The sequence below is a fragment of the Meriones unguiculatus genome, chromosome 10, assembly GCF_030254825.1.
Source record: "Meriones unguiculatus strain TT.TT164.6M chromosome 10, Bangor_MerUng_6.1, whole genome shotgun sequence".
Taxonomy (NCBI): domain Eukaryota; kingdom Metazoa; phylum Chordata; class Mammalia; order Rodentia; family Muridae; genus Meriones; species Meriones unguiculatus.
The window spans coordinates 3,381,841-3,403,667 of NC_083358.1; the positions used below are offsets into that span (position 1 = coordinate 3,381,841).

A 21,827-nucleotide genomic window follows, 5' to 3' on the forward strand; every position below is an offset into this window, starting at 1 on the left:
TATCCTTTCCACATCATACTAACCCCCCCTTCTTTCATATGATTCCCTGCACTCTGCCAAATGTTTGGTTATGAGTCTTAGTATCTGCTTTGATACACTGCTAGGTAGAGTCTTTCAGGGGCCTTCTGTGGTAGGCTCCTGTCCTGTTACTTGTTTTCTCCTATATCCAATGCACATCCCATTTGTCTTTCTAAGTGAGGATTGATCATTTTACTCCAGGTCTTCTTTCTTGTTTATCTTCTTTAGGTGTATAGATTTCATTATGTTTATTATATCTTATAGGTCTATATAAGTGAGTATATACCATGTGTGTCTTTCTCCCTCTGGGATACTTCACTCAGAATGATCTTTTCTAGGTCCCACCATTTGCCTGCAAATTTCATGATTTCCTTGTTTTTGATTGCTGAGTAGTGTTCCATTGTGTAAAAATACCACAATTTCTGTATCCGTTCCTCCATTGATGGACATCTAGGTTGTTTCCAGGTTCCGGCCATTACAAATAAAGCTGCTACAAACATGGCTGAGCAAGTGTTGCAAGGCCACTTTTGTTTTCAGCTCAGTCAAGGAGTCTGGGACAGGTTTTTCTATTTGTGGACATCTGAATATATAAACACATGATTTTACACCATAACTTTATTGCAAATCCTTGGGTTCGTGTAAGTAAACACACAGCTGATTAACTCTCTTGTCACAGATTGTTGAGAGGAACCGGCGTGACCCACTTCTATCACCTCTGCTCCAGAACACAATGACCACAAGGAGCACCATGGCTCCAGCATCAGTTTTTATTTCACATAACAAGCAGGACACTGAATAAAGCAATAACTTACATGAAAAAATTCAAAGATCAAATAAAGTGGTGGCATTAAAAACAAAGGTCAGTTGTGTACACAAGAGAATGCTGAGCAGTGTCTGTGTGGTTGCTGTCGTCCACAGAACATGGACATGGGGCCCACAGTGATGGACATGTAAGGAGCCCCGCTTACACAGAAGGCTACCAGAAACCCGCCCAGTATGAGGCTCTGAGTGGCGGTTCCTGGAATAGTCCTTGCAGTGACTGGGAAAAGCTGGGTCAGGACGGTAGATAGAGGTTGGAGCTGCTGTAGCCAATATGACCCAGGCTACATGGTGGGGTTTGCTGGGGGGGTTGCAGTTGCCCCGAGTTCAGTGACCCTCGGGAGAAATTCACAGGGCAGGCATGGGGTTTTGCTGGTGAATGCATTTCATAGTCCAAAATGCAGCGAGGACATCAGAGGCACTTTAGAAAGGACCCTGGTTAGGAGCACAGCCTATGGTGCTCAGGACGCCCCGGCGCCCTTCTCTGCAGCCAACGCTGAACGCTGGGAAGGGGCTTTCTCTTCCTGAGGCCTACGAGCACCATCTGTAGGGCCCACTCCTCAAGATGAGGCACTGCGGTGAAGGGCTCAGCGTGGTGCCCACCCACACTCATTCCTGCGGCAGGAGCACACCTGATCACCAAGAAAAGCAAGACTGGAATCCATGGTGGCGTATTAACCCGATTCAGGGAATGGTCAATTCTCTGAAGTTTCAGGGTCTAGACCTGGCGATGATGAGGTAACGGAGATGCTCAAGCTGGTGACCTCTGAGGCCCAGCTCCGCATCAAGGTGCCAGGTACCATTTCCTCCCTTGCTGAACATCACAGTGAGACCAGAGGCTGCTCATGACAGATGGGTTATGAACTCAGTCCGTCAGCATATGAGTTGATAGGACAATATAGCATATTTATAACATATATATATATATATACACATATAATAATGAAGAATGAGATTGTGTCATTTGTTACAAAAAGGATAAGCTGCCCCTTTCAACTCACAGCTTTGCTGGGGTCTTGGTCATCTCATAACAGTGTAAACCCAAGTCCCAACCTCCCTTGAGCATTTTATGTGGCCTATCAAACCCTTCCTGTCCTATCACTGAGGGTGCACAGGTCCTGGATCTCCTAGGCCAACCTGGGGAAGGTTGTCATGAGAAGGTCGTGAGGTCACAGGAGACACCAGCCTTCATCACTGAAGCTGGATGGCGCTCCAAGGCCCATGAGTCCCAGGGTCTCGGCCCCGTACCACAGAGCCCAGTGGTCCCTCAGCCCCTTAAGCTTTCCAATGCTTCATGACCTCACAGAATGGCATCAGAATAACATAAATGCCCAGGCTAGCAGTGTTAGGTGACTCACGCTGGGAAGCTCCTTTTGAAAGTAACAAAGAATGTCCTTGGTAACAGGGAGTGATCCTGGCTTCCAGTTTGCTTTATTAGAATTATGCCAAGGATTTGGGGGCTTCAGGGGCCATGTGACTGGTTCACCAGACCATTAGAGACACAGTTACAAACGATTCAGGAACTTGATTCATTATCAAAACATCAGTCTGGGAACAAATTAAACATAATTCTCATTCGAATATGCAAAATGTGGCTTCTAAATTGTTCAGATGACACTGCGGAAAATCGGTGAACAAGCTTTTCTTCAGCTCCGGGCAAAGTGATCCTCATCCTGGAAGGCTTGGAGAAGCACCAGGCGCCGTCCAGAAACAGCAGAGTGTGTAGGAAGGGTGAAACGCTGTGGCCAGGTGTGTGGGACCGCACTAAGCTCAAGAGCTGAGAATGCTGGTCTTGGTCTCCGAGATTCAGGTCATCCCAGAGTGTGCAACACAAGGTATCCCAAGACTTCCAGGATGAGCAGGTTGTGTGAGGAAATGCAAAGTCCATTAGGGTTGGGAATGCTGGGCTGGACGGAAGCTGGTGGGCTTATCAGGCCAGCCCTCTTGCAGGGAGGCTAACCGAGTTCATCTATGGCTCTGGAGCAGGAGTAATGACGCCAGGGTCTCACCAGACAGACTTGTATCTCTGAGGTGCCCTCCTGTGGTAGTTCACGGTCGTCATCATGACTGTGCTCAGTCACCCAGGAGGCAACACTCTGAGCATGTCCATAAGGATGTTTCCAAAGAGATTTGACTGAGGAAAAACTCACTGCAAATGTGGGTGTCAGGAGCACATGGGCTCAGATTTTGTACTGAATCAAAAGGAGGAAGAGATTAAAGCAACATGAATCGCTCTCTCTACTTCCTGACCAAGGACACAGTGCGAATAGCTAGCTGCCTCACGATCACCCTTCCTTCCTTCCTCCTTCCTTCCTTCCTTCCTTCCTCCTTCCTCCTTCCTTCCTTCCTCCTTCCTTCCTTCCTCCTTCCTTCCTTCCTTCCTTCCTTCCTTCCTTCCTCCTTCCTTCCTTCCTTCCTTCCTTCCTTCCTTCCTTCCTCCTTCCTCCTTCCTTCCTTCCTCCTTCCTTCCTTCCTTCCTTCCTTCCTTCCTTCCTCCTTCCTTCCTTCCTTCCTTCCTTCCTTCCTCCTTCCTCCTTCCTCCTTCCTTCCTTCCTCCTTCCTTCCTTCCTTCCTTCCTTCCTTCCTTCCTCCTTCCTTCCTTCCTTCCTTCCTTCCTTCCTCCTTCCTCCTTCCTTCCTTCCTTCCTTCCTTCCTTCCTTCCTCCTTCCTCCTTCCTTCCTTCCTCCTTCCTTCCTTCCTTCCTTCCTTCCTTCTTCCTTCCTCCCTCCCTGCTCTCTATTGTACCAAGTTGCTTTGGCCAGGTAGTTTTTCCACACCTCTTGAGCCCACTTGAACAACCTGCCTGTAGTTTCCTCAGCAGGCATCTCAGTTGATCCCCAGGAGCAATCCACAGGAACCTGCTGCAATCCGCTGTCAGGGAGCAGCGAGCTGCCTGAGTCCACATTGCCTCAGGGAACCCAGGTTGTTCTGTAGGCTCTCTGAGCTGCAGCCACTGTCAGAGAACACAGAGGCGCTGAGGGGGCACCGGTGGGCATCTCCTGAGGCTGAGCAGAGGAGTGGCCTGGGAGCTATGCACCTGCACAGACATGAGGTTCGAGGGCCACAGGCGTCGGAGTTCCTGTGAAGATAAGTGCAGCAGCCATCTCAGGTTTGGTTTCGAACGGAGAAAGACCAGGCTGCAGGGAAAGCAAACATGGTGGTAAGAAAAGGGACAAATTCCAGGAGAATTTAGTTGGGGCCACGATGGAAAGTTGATTGGCTCCTGTGCTAGATGCTCTCCTCACGCCGGGGGACAATCGGGAGAGTGAGTAGCAAGCCTCTTCCCGTCTCAGTCTGTGCTAAGCACGGGCCACTTTCCCACCGGGGGACAGCAAGGTCTGTGTTTTGGAATCGGTCCAGACACATGGGCACGGGGTGTGGCTATGCCACAGCGGCACTGAGCGCAGTGGGCTCTCTCCATGCCCCAGAACTCTACACAGACAGCATGTGGCCTGTCTCCTTCCCAGCCCCCACTCCACACGAATGCCATGTGGCTGGCCCCGTCCCTGCTCCGGGCTCACACCTCAGGCCTCCGCTCCCTGAGCACCAGCTGTCCGCTGGGAAGGTGCGGCCTCCCCACCTGCCTCCTTTGTTGGCTGGAGCTGCAGCATCATGGCCTGCAGCGTTTCCTTCACCATCTGGAGCTGCCCCTGGAGGGACTGTGGATGTTGTTAAGGAGCACACAAGGAGGAGGACCCGGCTCTGCACACCCCCCACAGGGCCTGTGCGAGCAAGCCAGCCTGCCCAGAGCAGGTGGGCCCCGACACTGAATCTCAGCTCCACGCTCTTCCAAACTCCAGAGATTAAATATTGATGTCAGTTTTCTATTTCCCTTCTAAGAAAACCACCGTGACTTCTGCAGGGCCAAGGTCATTAACTTTCAAACTTTGAGGAAAGACTCAGCGGCCGACCTGAGATAGACGTCCAACTCAGCCACTCAGTGACCTTGACAGTGGCCACAGAGCTGCCAGGCCCTACCCTGGGGGGGGGGCAACTGTCACATCCAACTGCTCTGACAGTGGGAAGGGGAGTTAGGGCCACCGAGAGGGGAACCCGAGACATCAGCCATGTGCACAGAGGGCACACTTGGCATTAGCAGCCAGCCAGCTCAGTGCCAGGGACTGCGGTCCCTGCTCACGAGAGCCGAGAGCCGGTCCAGGCCCTGGAACAAAGACTCCACTCCATCCTGGGCTCTAGCCTGCGGCCACTCATTCAGTGTGAAGTGAAAGGCTCATCTGCTGTCTGGGTTGGGAGACTGGGCCATTGATTTGAATGCATGAGCTGCCGATTTCCTGATCTGTAAAGGAGAACAGCCACAAAGACCTCAGCAAATGGTAACACGGGACAGACAAGTGCTGCCCCAAGAAATCGGCTCCCTGGGCATTCAAACAAAACGCTTAGCCAGCAGGAGCTTTCTGTTCCTGCGTAACCAGGTTCTCTGTGCTTCGGTCAGAACTCTAAGAGTTGGATGGTGCTGCAAATGAGTGCAACCTCATCCCATAGAGATGAAGGGAAAGGCAAAACAAGTTGATAGCCCCTAACTATGCAGAATTCTTCAGGTGAGGGCAAGCCAACATGAGGACAGCCATGGAGGAAGCTGAGTTTGGGGATAGTGCAGGCCCCACAGGCCACAGGCCACAGGCCACAGGCCACAGGCCACATGCACTGCTGTTTGCCTCTGGCTCAGTGTCAACACAGTCCTAAGAAAGCCACACCCTTAGGGCATAACTAATAAAATTCTCCCTATTTTTTACAATGAGAAGCTCCAGAGGATCTTGGGAATTATGCAAATGAGCCTTCCCAAACAGAATTGCTAATCCACCCTGGAAAGTTCTGGGACAATTTTTTTTGTCTCCTGGGAGTGTCAGCAGGTTTCACTGTTGTGTCAGGTGCTCACTCTCCCAGGATGGTCCATGATCTGGGCTTAAACTTGAAGGGAAGAAGAGCAGGACAGGCAGGGCAGGGAGGAAGGGATCCGCTAAAATGCCTTTGGGTTTGTTGTAAGAAGTTCTGTTTACCCCATCCCCCTGGACGGCTCTGCTAACTGGGAGGAGTCACATGACTTCACACAAGCCTGTGTCCCAGACTGACCGCCAAGCTGCAGTTTGTCGCAAGCTCTGGTCTCTTGTGAGAGGTAAGTAGAAGTATGCAGAGGGCTCTGGATCCTGACGGTGTCCTGGGGTTGTCTCTGGGCATATTTGGTGCTCTCTGTACTCTGCTAAGTGATGGTCGGGGCCTGACAGAGAGAAATGACTCCAAAAAGGGATGCTCAGAAAACTTCTGGGACCACAGAGCAAACTAAAAAGCCTGAAGACAGAGAAAAGCCACCAGAGGAAAAGACTAAATTATAAAATTAAATTAACACATCAACTTCACACATAATAATTTCCATTATTGCACCAGAGAGTCAGTGAGATGGGATCTGAGAATGCAAGACCCCTGGGATGATGGAAATCACCTCATGTGTATTTAATTGTCCCATCTGTAAAATATAGAGTCTCACAGCTTAGTCACAGAGCAGGGCCTAAGGTTGCACGTGTGTGTGTTTGTGTGTGTGAGAGAGAGACAGACAGACAGACAGACAGACAGAGAGACAGACTTGTGTGAGGTACCATGAGGTTTACGGCTTATTTCCCAGCACAAAGCCTGAACACCTCACAAAGCCTTTGGCACATGAATCACTAATACAGTTAAAATCCCATCCGCAGGGGCTGGAGACCTCGCCCAGCAGTTGGGAACATTTCCTGCTCTTGCAGAAGACTCCCCACTTCAGTTCCCAGCACCGACATCATGGGGCCCACAAAGACAGAACTCCAGGTCCAGGGATTAGACACCCTTTCCCGACCTCTACAGGTACCTGCGCTCACTCTCACAGACACAGATAGGCAGACACATACACATACACACACAGACAGACACAGAGACAGACAGGCACACATACACACAAATAGACACAGAGAGAGACAGAGACAGACAGACACATACACACAATTATTTTTAAAAATATACCCAATATTTTAACACACTCAAATATTTTAAGAAATCATGTTTATATTTACAAAATACCATGCCTCAGCCTCGCCTTATGTGTGTGAGGGAGTGGGGTGGAGGTGTAAAACAGTTGGTGTGCGCTGAGATGGAGGAGTCCAGCATAAAGCATGAAGGGAGGCAGTTCTATCGGCTAATTCTGGAAGAAATGTCCAGACATAAGCCACTTATGGCTAGAAACCTGTCCCAGGAGAACGCAGTGGTGAAACCTTCCAGACAGTGCCTGGTGGGGGGATGTCTAAATCCTGCCCATGCCTCTCAAAGCTCCGTGCACCTGCCTTTCTCTCACGCTCACAACTGTCCCTCGCTCTACCCGGGGAGAAAGGAATATGCACACAGAGTTCTCTCTTCTCTCATTCATAGGGTTGGCTGTTGCTTTGCCTCTGTGGAGTGGGGGTGTCGCCCGACCCTCCAGCAACCCAGAACTGGCTTTTGGTGGGGGTGAGTGCCTGTGAGGAGCAGACTGCAAACATGAAGGCATGTGGGAGGGAGGCTGGCTGTGTGGAGATCTCCAGGCAGATGGCAGCCTGGGAGTCAGCACACCCGCAGAGGATGCACTGAGGGGAGGAGGCTAACGAGGGGCTCAGGGCAGTGGCTGTGAGGGGGAGAAAGACTCAGGACTCTGAATGGGAAAGGTACTGAGAAGATCTCCCTGATAACTGATCTGAACAAAGACTAGAGAAAACAGGTTGTAGTGCGTGAGAAAACCGCCGGAGATGTGCGTGGGGAGGGAGAGGAGTTGAGGACTCAGCTCCTGTTTTGTCTGTCTCTTGCAGTGTAGCTCAGGTTGGCCTCGCAGGGTTGTGCCGCTAAGCTGAGCCTAAGGACTCAACTTGGGACACAGTGAAGGAGAAGCTATGAGGCCAGGGAAGGGAAATGGGCTCCGTTACTCTTCAGAGGTCCAGGCTAGCACTGTGCACTCAGGGCCACACCAAACCGCGCATCTGAAACACATTTTTGTAATACTGTCTCACGGATATACAGAAAAAATTAAACTGTATAATCTCAGCAAGGTCATCTCCTCTTTCTCCTTCTCCCTCTATCCTTTGCCTTTTCCCCTTCTCTTCCTCCTTTCCTTCTTTTCTTTGACACAGGATCTCTTGTATCTCTGGCTTCAAACTCACTAGGAAGCTGAGGCTGCCCTTGAGCTTCTGACCTTCCTGCTTCCGCCTTTGTCTTCTAGGGTCACCATGCTGGCTCTCACCTGCAAGTGGGGGTACGTACATCCATCCCTGCAGATAATGCCCCTACGGGCAGCCTCACCTCACGCAGCTGCAGGCACACCCAGCTCTGAGCAACTATGGCAGAAGCAGGGCAGGAGTGCTGATCAGGCCCGGACTGGTTTTAGATACACATACAATAAGGAAAACTTGTCCTCAGAGTGAACTTTTAAGGGAGGATCCCCTATTTTCCATCTTATGCCTTTGCATAATCTGGCATGCATATGATTAACATCAGATGCATTATGGGAAGGGATGAGAGAAATGGTTATTCAACTTAAAATACGTCAGTTATAATAGAGAACTACACAAATCACATTCTTAGAAACCAAATAACCCCTCTTGAACCCCACGAGAAGAAGCCTGAGATGACAATCAGGGTTCTGGAGTGCTGGCACTGCTGCCCGGAACTGTACTTTCTGTCTTCTGTGTTTTCTGAACTGGACTAACACTTTTCTGTGAAGAAGGTTTGCTCCTTCCCCAAACTTGTGTATAGTAATTTTGATGCTCTGAATAAGACACCAAGAGCCTGGCGACACCTGACCCAGCCCCTGTCCACTGGTGACAAAAGGACACGCCACTTGCACAGAGAGATTGTGTCACCGAGCTCGTGCTAAGTCCGCCCTGCATGCCCCTGGCAGCAGAGCCATCCTGGTATGCACACACTGTGTGCTCCAAGCCTCAGCAGGAGGCAGAAGGAGTCACAGGCCCATCACCCTCCTCAGCGGGTCATGCACGGCCTCAGAGAGCAGCCTGCCCGGCTCTTCACTCTCCCGCTATGAGTCACTGAAGATCTTCGCAGACGTCCTTTCTGCTCTTTGGTTTCGGAGGCAAAAGAACATTTCCAAGGAGGCAGGGCAATCATCCCTCAGCTCTGTCACCTTGGCCTCTTCAGGCTACACACTGGAAAGTGGAACCAGACAGGAGCCCTTTGGGGCTGTGGAGTTTATGCATGAGCCTGCATACATTTATTCTCTGCATGCCATCAAGGCCAGCAAAACGAATCAATTGGGCACCCGTGCATTCCCAATGAGCGGAGAGAATGGGCTCCCAAGAGGGCTTCTGGACAGGGATGCAAATGCCATGCAAATAGAATCAGCCTGGTCCTTGCGCATCCATGACTCAGCAGAGGCTGGCAGAACTGCCTCGGGCTCTGAAGGGTACCAGGTTATGCCATGCTTCCTTTCCTCCTCTAGTGAGCTATGGAAGTCAAAGGAGAAAGGAAAAAAGCTGCTTAAGAATTCACCGAGCCTAAAAGCTCTCCAGTTAAAGCATCCTGACCGTGGAAGAGCAGTTGCACAGACTTTAAGGGGTTTTTGGACTGGAGCTGCTCATTAGAACCCAGAATCTGTGACAGGTTCAGGCCGCAGCTGATGGCTACCCAGCATGCCTAGCAGCGATGGCCCATCCCAGTTCTGCCGCCCCCCCCAGGCATCACGCGCCCCTCCCCACCGCTGCTCAGCCAGTTAACGGAGCAGATGCTTGGGGTCACCCGGGGTGCTGGTCTGAAGTGTTTGCAATGCCCATACCTGAGGCAGCCCACCAGGATGGCAATGAAACAGCCTCTCTGTCTCCCCTGTCCCCAAATCTGCCAACCCAGCCCTCCTCCCACCCGCCAGGCTGCTGTGGTGCTGACAGACTGCACAAGAACTGTTCAGAAGGCTCAGGAGCATGTTCCCCGCCCGCCCCCTCTGTGTGTGTCACACTGGCACACCACCTCCATCTGCGCTCTGTGGCCTGCTGGCGATAAGGACCTGCTCAAGCAAGGATGGATAGCCACGGCATCTGGGGCCCGAGTCCTCCCGAGAGGTATTGGCGTGGGCTCACATCCGCACATTCCAGCGTGGACCTGCTCCTTGCACACAGTGGGTCCTGGCAGCATGCTTAATGGAATCAAGCGAGACCACGCCCTTGCGCGCTGCTCTTCTGTGTTACTGGTGGCAAGCTTTCATGTCAGCCTCACTCTGCGTCATGCCTTTGATCACAAGTGAGAACACACACAGCCGGAGTCTGGCTGGGGGAGTCCTGCAGCCTCTTCTGATGCCTTGATAAACTCTGATTTGAAACAACAGCTTTTGTTTGTTACGGAATCCCACAGGGCACTGTGAACACGGCTTCCTGTCTTGGGCCCATTGTCACATTCAAATCCAAGTGCTGCTTCATGGGGTTTGAAGACACATCCTGTCTGTTATTCTCGCTCAGTGACACAGAGCAGGGCCTAGGCTTCAGAGGAAAGCTGGGGTGAACTGTGTCATGCTGGAGATGTTATCCCAGGAGGGCTGACTTACTACCCAGCCCAGTGCTTCCTGCTCCTCGGGGCACGAGCCGTCCTGGACAGGCTCAGATGCTTGAACGCTTGCTCTGCCTCAGGTAGTGCTGTGTGGCAGGGCTGTGGCCCTTTTAAAAGGCGGCTCCTGGCTGGTATAAGCAGGTCCCAGAAGATGGGCCTTGAGAGTCCTCATCCTGGCCTGCCCAACCCCCACCTCTGGTGGGGATCTCCGCTTCCCGAGCAGATGGAGAAGTCACACCACAAACTCCCGTCACCATGCATGACAGACATCACCAGCTACCGTGCTCTCCCACGGTGGCAGCCTGCATCAGGAGCCATGTCCCTCTCAGCTGTCCCAAGCACTCCACACCCCAGCAGGCCTGGGGCACCCCTCAGTCTCTGGTCACTGTCCTGTCATAGACACCACGTCCCCAGAAGACTTCAAGTCTGTGTGATCAACTAACGTGTCTCCTCCTGCTTCCTGGGCCAACCGGGCAGGTTACATCTGGAATTGGAAGAGGCAAAGAGCTGTGCAGAACAGAGTGTTTTTAAAATGTGGGCATTCAAGCCATTTCCTGCTGAGTCAATATGCAAGGGCAAAGACATCACCATTAGCCAAACATCGAGTTCCTCTGAATAAGACCAATATTTGACGGCTCAAAGCTGTGTAACTATATGCACGGAGGTAAAGTAAAATAGGAATAAAGTTCTAAAAAGTCAGGCATTGAGAAGCAAAGACCAGAATGCCTAAGTTTCCCACACGTGTAAGCCAGGCTACTGAACAGAGAGCATCACCCAAGGAAGCAGCTATCGCCAAGCTGGGGCCACTTGTAAGTGCAAGATTCAGAGTGGGCAAAGCGCCCATCCGGGGTCCTGAAGTGGCTCTTTAACTGACGTCCCAGAAGGGAGCCTCAGTTGAAGACTTGTCTACATCGGGTTGGTCTGTCGGAGGCTGTCTTGGTTGTTAATTGAAACAGGAAAGCCCACTGTGGGTGGCACGTTCCCTAGGCTAGACCCTGAGCTGTACAAGAGAGGAAAGCAAGTAGGCAGCGTGGGAGCGTTTGTTCCTCTCTGCCCTTGGCTGCGGATGTGCATGACGAGAGCGGCCCCTTCAGTTCCCACCTTGACATTTAACCAGGAAGTGTGAGGCAGTGAACCCTGTCCTGCCCCGAGCTGCTTTTGGTCCCAGTGTTTTTATCCCGGCAACTGGACAGGAAACTGGGACAGATGCCATCACGCTCTTCCACAGGGCTCACTGATGACACATGGCATGCACACATGTCCAGGGATCTGTGCTGCCCTTGCATACACGGCTGAGCCCGTGTGTCCTCTTGCCGCCTGACGAGGGCAGCTAGCTTTGATGTGGTTGTCTGTAGATGTGGCACTAAGATTGTGAGTGCAAGAAAACAGAACCAGGAAGGACCATGTGACCCTTCACCGTGAGAGTGTGTTGGCCGTCAGAACGAGGGTGCCCTCTATCTACTGCACACAGAAGGTGGGGCACAGGAGCCCACAGAAGGCTTTGGGACCCTTGGCATGGAAAAGGACCTTAAGGAGGGAAGCCAGTGACATTTCTTTCTGGCTGTCCGCTACGACCACACAGGGGAAATGCTCTATCCACAGTCAGCTCACATCCAGGAGGAGCTGGACCACAAACCAGCATCTGCGGAGGCGTGGGGAAGCGCCGCATATTTTTAGGCTTTCTTTTGCAAAGGGATTTCTGAAAGGTGGAAAGGATATGAAAGAGAGCTTCATCGTGACTGTGGCTTGCCCTATGAAGCTGGTCTTCCAGGTGCAGGAGCCTCACGCCTATGGCTTCACACTTTTCTCCGACTTCAGCAGTAATGATGTGAGATTCCTGGTCAGAAAACAAGAAAAGGGCCATGAGTCAGCTACAGGAGGCTGAGGGCTCTGTGTCCGGTCAGGGTGTGTGGACAGCTCTCCTGGCTTCCATGCCCTGGTGGGAACCCTGGGAGGTTGTTCCCGAGAGCACAGGAGCCGAGCTCAAGTCCTAAGTGAAAGAGAAGCTGTGCCCACACAAATCCACAGGCCCAGCCTTACCTGGTCTATTCAAAGCCTGATTTCAGCATGGACGCTCCCCCGATGGATTTATTTGAGGGAGCCCGAGTCTTCTAGCCGAATTCTCAGACAAGTCACAACTCGATAGAGACGGTAACAAAAGGGCAGAGGTGTCACCAGGGAGACTGAGCTAACATACAAGGACAGAGGGAAATCTCCTCAAGGACGCAGGAGGTTAGTGGGGCACTGAGCATGTCTGCCAGCAAGACGCAGCCCCTGACAGCCAGACTCTGAGGGAGAGTTGTTTGTTTACGTCTATTGCTTCATTCTTGTATGCGTTTGAGCGTGTGCATACCCGTGTGTCCTTGTGTGTGGAAGCCAGAGGGCAACCTCAGCTGTCATTCCTCAGGTACTATGCCCCTTGGGTTTTTTGAGGCAGGGTCTCTCATTGGCCTGGTGATCACTCATTAGACAAGGCTGGCTGTCCAGAGAGCCCGGGAACTCACCTAGCTCTGCCCCCCAGCTCTGGAATTACAAGCATGTGCCACCACACCTGACTCTTATGTGGGTCCACTCCATTAGGGCAGACATGATGGTGTGTGGCATGGTGCTAGGTTGACGCTGGGCATCATGCTTGTAACAAGCATGGTTCAGTCAACAAACAGCTGGGTCTTGAAGGCCCCTGGTCCTGTAGTATTTCTCTTTCAAAGTGCATCCCACACATGAGCTATCTCTATGTCACAGTTTTTACACAGAGCCACTGCACAGCAGCGCCTGAAGGTCACTGTGGCACCAGCTGCTCTAAGCTGTACTTCAGTTGTCCCTCTTGACGGCCCCACAAATTGATGATAACCAGGTTAGCCTGATATCACCTTCTCCCTGTTCCTCCTGAGGGCACACCCTCTCCCCTCCTCCTCTAAACCCCTCTCCTTCAAGGCCCCACACAAACTCACACTGTGGAGCATCAGTCCACACTTGAGTTATGTCCCTAAGAGATGTGAGCCCACTTACACTAAGGGCCACTGGCTGGCCATTCATCCCAGGCCACCGTGAGTGGCCTATAGAAAGTCACAGAGTCTTAAAAATAATTAACAAAATCAAGAAAATGAAGAGCTAAAATAGAGGATCCAAGAAAAAGGAGAAAATAAGCAAAAGGCAGCTTAGAATTAAAACCACAATATGGAGGAAATATTCCCCCAGAGAAGTGTGAAAGACTGAGAAAGCCCGTTAAAGGAATTCTGCATAGAAATTAAGGTTTTAAATTCAGATAAAATGGCCAGGCTACTGCAAAAACTACAATTAATGTCTACCTATCACATGAAGTGCTCAGGCCTGGCAGGCTGTTCCAGGTCCTTAGAGAACTATATGGGGTGTGTGTGTGTGTGTGTGTGTGTGTGTGTGTGTGTGTGCCTCAGAACCCAGGAACACCAATCAAACCCAGACACACGCCTTGTCGTCTGCTCCATCCATTCACTCTGGGACACTTCACAGTTCACGTGCCCAACGACCGACGATTCTTTAATAAAACAGTGCTGATGGAAGCTATAAACATCTAATGTAAATGCTGGAGCAGCCTTGTGTGATGCGAGCATTTGACTACACAAGGGAAAGGAAATCTGCACGCAGCGTGGAGGACACACGGACACTGTTCAGGCTTGAATGTGAGACACAAGGGCTGGCTTGCTGGGCTTCAGCACGGAGGAGAGGACACAAGACAACCATGGGTAGCCATGAGATTCACTGATCCTAAGTCACAGCATTGTCCGCAGACATGCAGGCAGAGAGGAGAGGACTCACACACTTGAGGACGGCCGCCATGACTAACAGTCACAGAATCAGCAAGAAGAAGGAACAGACAGCAATGACTGACAGTGGCCAGAGACCCCTAGTCACACCAGTGGACAGGAAGGAACCCAACACTCTGAAGCAAGCCAACAGCTCAATCTCCATCCACGGGGATCCAGTAAGGTGACGTCAGCATCACACTGAGCAAACTAAAACTGAAGACTTATACTTCCCCCAAATGGGCCATCTCTGAAAAACGTCACGCAGACTGACAGTGCTGGTGTGAACTCTGGAGAGCAATCTCAGATGGCACGGGTTGTCCCTGTCCTGTGACCCAGCCATTCCACTTCCCGGAATCTATCACAGAGAAATAATTTACATATCTAAATTTAATTATTTCAATTAAAACTTTGTAATAAGCATGGAAAACCATACCTGTGTGTGCACATGCCAACCTGAAATCTAAGATTTGAACGATACAAAGATAAGAGATAGAAGTGTTATGAGTCCAGCAAAGTGGAGAAAAAAGCCCAGCCATAATGAGAATGGTTAGAGGGAGGTGTTTTGTGTGTGTGTGTGTGTGTGTGTGTGTGCAAGCCCACCATGGCTAGTTTCTCTCTACAGTAGTTTGCCTGAGGCTGTTCTCTCCAGCTCATGGGTTTCTGGATCTGCCATGGTCTCTCCACTCTGAGGGGTTGTCCAGCAGGAAGGAATTCGGCTTTACTGAGGGCCACATACAGGCTTCTTTTACACATTTCTTTCGCTGTTAAGAATTCATCAATAAGCCGGGTGTGGTGGTGCACACCTTTAGTCCCAGTGCTCGGGAGGCAGAGGCAGGTGGATCTCTGTGAGTTCAAGGTCAGTCTGGTGTACAAAGCAAGTCCAGGACAACCAAGGCTACACAGAGAAACCCTTCTTAAAACTCGGGGTGGTGGTGGTGAGATTTAGTTAAGAGTAAAGCAGACAGAAACTTTGAAGATTTTTGTCTCCTTCCCTTAAAATAAAGGAAATCTTTTTTTTTCCAAGTAAGTTGTCCTTCATGAAAAGCCCCAGAAACATTGAAGATCCCCTGTAAGTCAAAATGGTGAATTATAAAACACATGTGTCAGCTGAAGGTCTCACCTGGGGAGGGAAGTACCTGGGCCCAAGCCCTCTGAAACTGTTAAATATCCACAAACAGCTGGCTCCGAGGGGCCCAGGCCTCCCGGAGAGTTCTAACTGTCCGGACAGCGCTCCAGCCACTGGGTCTCAGGAACTACCCCGTATCATTCCAACTAAGGAAAATGCCTCAAAGTATCAGATGGCCTGGGCACCGACTGCCCTCTCCTCTCCCACCTCGGCACAGCTCAGCCGGGAGGGAGATGGTGGGGCACCCCTTCCACGCCCAAAGTCTGTGAGGACCAGCAGCGGCAAGGTCTACAGGACAAGGTTGAGTCCAGCACCCCCGCAGTGCCTGCAATTCTTCAGTGGCAAAGGTAACCTGGATGATTGCTATTTGATAATTAAAAATTATCACCACTTATCCCTCCCCCCTTTCAGAATCTTGGCCAAGTTGGGCTTTCCCAGGATCGGCAGTTCTGAGGATAATTCAGTATGGGTTGTATGTCTCTGAAAGCCGTCCTGTAAGCCCTCCTGTAATTTAACCCTTGAGCAATCTTTTCAGCAATTCTAATTGTTTGTTTGTTTTTTCTGTTTTAGATGCTCCACCTCTCATTTGCTCAGAGGGGTGACTGTTTTTCCACGTGGGTCAGAATGAAGGTAAACCACCTCCTTGGCCTGCTCTTCCCCTCCTGGGCCTGGCTCACACCCTCAGTTCTCAAACCCCCGTAACCCCCTTCTGGGACCGAGTCTATCAGGACGTGCTGCCCACACAGCCCTGTCTCTCTCTGCCAGGCTGCAATGAACCAGGGGTCCTGACACCGCCACAGCCCCAGAAGCCCCTGCCTCCCTTAAAGGAGGTCCCCGGCCACGGCTGTTGAGGCCTTCCCCTCCCAGGTGCCAGGAGCAGAGCTGTTTCATCCCGGCAAGGCCGCTGTGGGGAGGACTCGGGCCCCAGCATGGCCGTTAGGTAATGAGGCCACCAGACACTGCCCTCAGAGGACTATGTTACTGTACTACTGGGGAGACTCCTTTCAAAGAGCAGGCCCAAGACGCTCTGGCTTCTTGCCTCACCATGTGATCTGTTCTGCGTGATGTAATACCCCTTCCAGTGAGTGACAGAGACACAGGGGCTGTCACCAGAGGCCAAAAGATGGGGCTGTCTGACCAGGAGCTCTTAGACCCACTGTGAACTCAATATACCTCTCTACTTTATAAACTAACCAGCCATAGGCAGTTGGTGACAGCAATAAAATATAATCAAATGCAGAAAGACCTCAAGAATCTTTGCAGTATATTAAACTGGACTCGCCAGACATGCTTTCAAGATGGTGGGCAGAGGCCGAGAGAGAAGTCTTTTCCAAATACCTAATGCTCGTCCGTGCCTCAATGCAGCTCAGAATAACCTGTCAGGGTAGCTGCCCTGCCTCCGGTGCTGGCCTTGAATGCCCACAGCAGCATTCTATGAACACATGTATGTGTGCATGCACACATGCATGCACATATGTTTTGAAATGGAATCTGCCTCTAGGTGGGGGCAGGTCCTTGTCTCCTACTTAGGGTTAATCTCATGGGCAGGTCAGGGGCCTGGCTGGGGCCACCGTGTGGACGATGGGTTCACGTTAAGATAATGTACCTTTTCCTTCCCAGAATTCCTGTGTCCTAGCACAGCGCCCTTGAGGCTCCACTGCGTCTGCAGGCCTTTCTGAGTCGAGCTATTTCGCCTCTCCTGTCCTTTTCTTGTAGTTGCTGGCCAGAGCCTACCCATGCTTTAAAGCTCCCTGACCAATGAATGCTCTGGACTCCCTTCACTTTTCCTGAAGCTCCCCTTCCCCACTGGCTGACCTCCACATCCCTTCCATGCTGTGCCTCTTCTCCATTTTCCTTCCTACAAGACTGACAGCTCACCTGCCCTGCAGTGTTTATTTTAAAGGCTAACAGATTGTTCTTGGGCATTCTTTGTCCCCAAGCATGTTTGTGTCTGTCTGTCTGTTTAATGAGACTAAAAACTCCAAGACAGAACTCCTATTTCTCGAGGACTGTAATGGCTTTTCTGGGATGCCCATGATACCTGATAAACACTGCTTTCCTACCTTGTAATTCTGTAATCAGAAGATCCCTTTCCTGTACTTCTAGACAGCATCATGTGACACACGCACACACAAATGCATATACTCATGCACACACATGCACACACACACACACACACACACACACACACACACACACACCTTTTGTTGGCCTCAGAGGAAGCCCTGAAACCTCACAGGTGGCCCCTCCATGGATGCAGTTCAGTAAAGCCAGCATCATTTCTAACATATCTGCAAGTCACCTCATGATCAAACCTTCAGGCCTGAATGCCAGTGTGAAACCTTTTTAGCTGTGTTGAATTAACGCTAGTGTTAGATTTCTGTCCTGCTCTCCCATCTCAAGGAGACTGGTTTAAAACAGAAAGCAGGATTCCCCTCGATTATGAGAACATTCTTATGACAACAGCTTTCCAAAACCACAAACCTGCAATGGCTGGCATGATGCTAACCCACAGCATGGTGGGACCATCACTCACTCCACAGCCAGCATCTTTGAGGACTTTTATTAAGCCACATCTCCCATAAGGATGGATATGTCCTTGGATAAGACATTTGGGAAATACCAACATTTAGAAGTTTTGAAGTGGATCTCATATTTGGCTGTCAGGGAGTGCACAATCATGGTTGTTTTGATGAGCATTTATTAGCAGGGCCCAGCTGCACCTAGAGCAAGAAAGTCTTGTGTGTTATTGTTATAATGAATGTGTGACAATTTGGAATAGGAAGCCCACCGAAATCTTTGCTATGTGGGGTTTGCTCTGTACTTGCCAGTGCTGTGTAGGAAAGGCCCCCTGGGCCCACAGAACACATGGTTTGGGAAATGTCAAGTGGACAGCTACTATCACAGGATTTAGTAGGTCTCTCATGCAGGAAGTAGGCTGACCTAGGGCTGGATTCCAACACCACTGACAACCTCTACTGTTCTGGTGGTGGTGGTGGTGGGGTGAGAGTGATAGCCAAGACCACAAACTCTTGTCTGAGCTGCCATCTTGCTTACTGTCCCCTGCCGTAAATCAGCCAGCTCACCCAGGCTCCTATTTTCCTTAGATTTCTGCAATAGCCATCTATCCACAAAAACATCTTCGTATAGTCAGGAAAAAAGGTAACTGAGCAGTTTTCTTCAGTAAGGATTGCAAAGCTACAACACTACCCAACCCCCCCTCCCAAACACAAACACAAACACAAACACACACATACACAATTCAATCTGATGTCTTTTTCTGTGGCTAAGTCTCCCTCTCCTACAGCTTGAGGTAGACCAGATGGACTACAAGCATGCAGGAGCTTAGTGGATGCAGTGATGCTTTTCTTCAGCTCACTGTTGCAATCACAGCCTCCGGGCTGTTTCCCAGAATTGTTTCTTTGCAAATGTATTCCAGGAATGCTCTATGGTCTGTTTCTTCCCTTCAAAAACAGTCTTCATAAAGAATCTTTGTCTCAGACAAATGCCTGTCCGTCACACAGACTATCTCTTGCATCTATTTGAAATAGATTCTGTGATAAGCTTCACTTTCCACATCTATGCGGAGAGCTACACTCACTGTGTAAATTCCGTTAAGCAGAGAAACACACAGTAGGACTGCAAGGGTGCGTCTTTATTATACTGGGGAATAGAAATATTCATCTGAATTCGGAATTGCATGGTCACACCCAGAATGGGTGGGCTTCTCTCTTAAAAGCATCCAGATGTCTGAAGGGCAGAAGGCATCTGAATCATCCAGACCTCTTCACGTCTGAGCAAGGCGTGGGCTGTCTTCAAGTACTGTACGTTCGTTCAAAGCAGGCTTTGAAAAGTGAGTTCATGACAAGCATGTTCTGTTTTATTTAGTTATTTAGAACTAATTAACAGAACCAGAACCTTTGATGGCAGCAGAAACAGCCTGACCGAACAGTGAGGATGGGTCTTTCTTTCCAGTGTACAGGGATGTTTGGGGAAACTGACAGGATTATTCAGGAGGGTTTGCACTGCTTCCGTTCAGCATGCCGGGCTTGGACATCAAAGCCACATAAAGCAGGGGCCGGAAAAGGCTCATGTGAAAGGCCAGCTGTGACGGCACACTGGGGAGGCTGAGGCACACAGGTCCCTGAGTCCAGAGGTTGTGGTAAGTCCCAGCCCAGTTCTCTTCTCTCAAAAAACAAGATATACAGTACCTGACAAATGACTCCCAAAGTTTACCTCTAGCCTCGGTGCATGCACACACACTTGTACACAAGCACACACACACACACACACACACACACACACACACACACACTAGAAACCCCCCAAAACAAAACTGAGCAGACCAGATTCCAATAGGACCTTCATCTCCCTTCCATGAATGTTAAGAGTCTGGAAACAGTGACGGGGCCACACCAGGACCCCTCTGTATAGGAAAGTGCAGACAGGGGCTGGAGAGACTGCTCGGCAGTCAGGACTGCTCACTGCTCTTCCGGACCACCAGAGATGGGCACTCACATCAAGCCATTCCCAACAGCCTGAACTCCAGCTCCAGTGGAGCCGACACATTCTTCCGGCTTCTGTGTACATCCCGCACCATGTGTGTGGCATACACAGACACATAAAGAAAAATAAATCTTCTTACATTACTCTAAAAGAAGGATGTGCAGACAGAGCACGGCTGGGGACTCCTGCATGGGGCACCAGGACATCTGTGGCCAAGGACACAGATTATCAGAGTGACACAGACCTGAGAGAACAAGAACAAATGCCACATGGCACCCATGTGTGCTCCAAGTCTGAAACACTTGAACTTCTGAGTGTAAAACAAACAAACAAACAAAAACCAAACAAACCTGCTTGACAATGAGACCCAGAGAGTGCCTGCTTTCAAAGGCAAGACTGTCCTGGATTCTGAATCTGCCGTCCCGGCCAGTGCTGCTTCACTCTGTAGTCACAGCCCCTGCAGGCTGCTGGGCGATGACGGCCACTTAGGCTTGGCAGGACCTAGCCCTCGTGAGACGCTGGTACCCTAGGTGGAGAGCAGTGAGGGCCTAACTTGTCAGAGAGGGGAGGCCCAGTTTGTTATAAACAGTGTCCCTCACAGACGCATTAAGAGGAGAAGCAGCCGGTGGCTGGAAAGACAGATGACCAGTGTAGACAGACAGAAAGACATTAAACTAGTAACTGAAAAGGAGGGGAGCAAGCCTGGCGTGCAGTGAGACAGGCCCACCCCACGCAGCCAGTCTGCTTGCCTGTTCCTGTCAGCCAGTCCTGCTCACACTAGCCTCTGGGGGCAGGAAAACCCTGTCCCTAACTGTCCTGTCCTAGGTGATGAAGGATAGTATAAGTCCATTTACAGAAACAGGGAGCCCCGGGGTGGGGGGCCTCTCAGGTGCTCAAAGGATACCGCGTGCGCTTGTCAGTGAAGCCGGCGCTGCCGGTGTGAGTGCACCCTTGCCACCCTTGGTGGCTGTGACCACCCTGCCGTCTGCCTGTCCCTCAGCCCTTGCCAGCCGGTGAGAAGAGTTTCCACGGCGGAAGACTCCAGGGGCCTGAGGTGGTTTTCTCAGAAGCACTGAGCTGTGGTTAATTAATGGAACAAGTGCGGAGGCCCAGCCCGGCCAGGGAGCACAGACCCTGATCCCACATTTTTCCAAAAGCACAGGAAGCAGGCAGATCAGAGGGACCAGCTTCCCTCCCTGGGGTGGGTGAAGGAGGCTGGCAGCAGGCAGGGGCATTAATTAACAGAGAAAGGCCAGCAGGAACCACTCACTGGCTCCGGACGAAGGCCCGCCCTCCTCACCCACCTGCTCCCTCCATCACACCCAGGGGCCAAGGCCAGGCCGGAGGGCAGAAAACTTGCATTCTTATTGGCTGAATGGTTTCTAAACCTATTTATGCCCCTTGCACATAAATTCCTAATTATATAATGTAAATATGTACCATATAAAACTGCAATATTAGTGTGAAAACAAAGTTCTTATCTACATTTTTAATACAACAATATTAAAGAGAGGGAGAAAGGAGACTGCAGACTGGGTTGCACGTGCTTCTTAAGTGTTCTGTCCACTTTAAAGATGCCACAACTGCACACAAAGCTCTAACCAGGAAGCAGGGCCAGGCCACACACCTCCAGCTTGTAGGTAAAGCATAGGCAAGAAGGCCCCTTGATCGACACTTGGCAGACCCCTCAAAGGACCCTGACCTCCACTGAGTGATCAGCGGCTGAATGTTTGTGTTTTTAGGGTCTGAAAAAGAAGACTGAGAGGTGTTCATTGCAGGAGGATACAATCTCACACAGGAGATGGTCTGAGCAGACAGCACTGACACATCCCTGCTGGGCTGGCATCCTGGGTCTACCCTGTGGTCCTTACACAGCTCCCTGTACCTGTCTGAGCTGTGGCCAAGATACTTGAAATTAGCTGAAGAGACAGGGATTTAGTTCAGCTCCTGGGTTCAGACAAACGGTTTTCCAAAAGGAAACACGAGTATAGTCTCCTAACAGACACCATTCCCAT

General features: G+C 50.7%; 1 protein-coding gene across 1 annotated transcript in view; it reads right to left on the bottom strand.

Moving 5' to 3' along the window:
• Positions 1-3,527: 3,527 nt before the first annotated feature.
• The window catches only part of Disc1 (DISC1 scaffold protein), a 177,327-nt gene continuing 159,027 nt past the window's right edge, over positions 3,528-21,827 (bottom strand). The window contains exons 12-14 of the mRNA XM_060391796.1: positions 12,115-12,232; positions 4,361-4,498; positions 3,528-3,974 (exon numbers count right to left, since the gene is read on the bottom strand). Coding sequence (XP_060247779.1) covers positions 4,362-4,498; positions 12,115-12,232 — 255 coding nt within the window. The 3' untranslated portion in view covers positions 3,528-3,974; position 4,361. The remainder of the gene's footprint in view (positions 3,975-4,360; positions 4,499-12,114; positions 12,233-21,827) is intronic.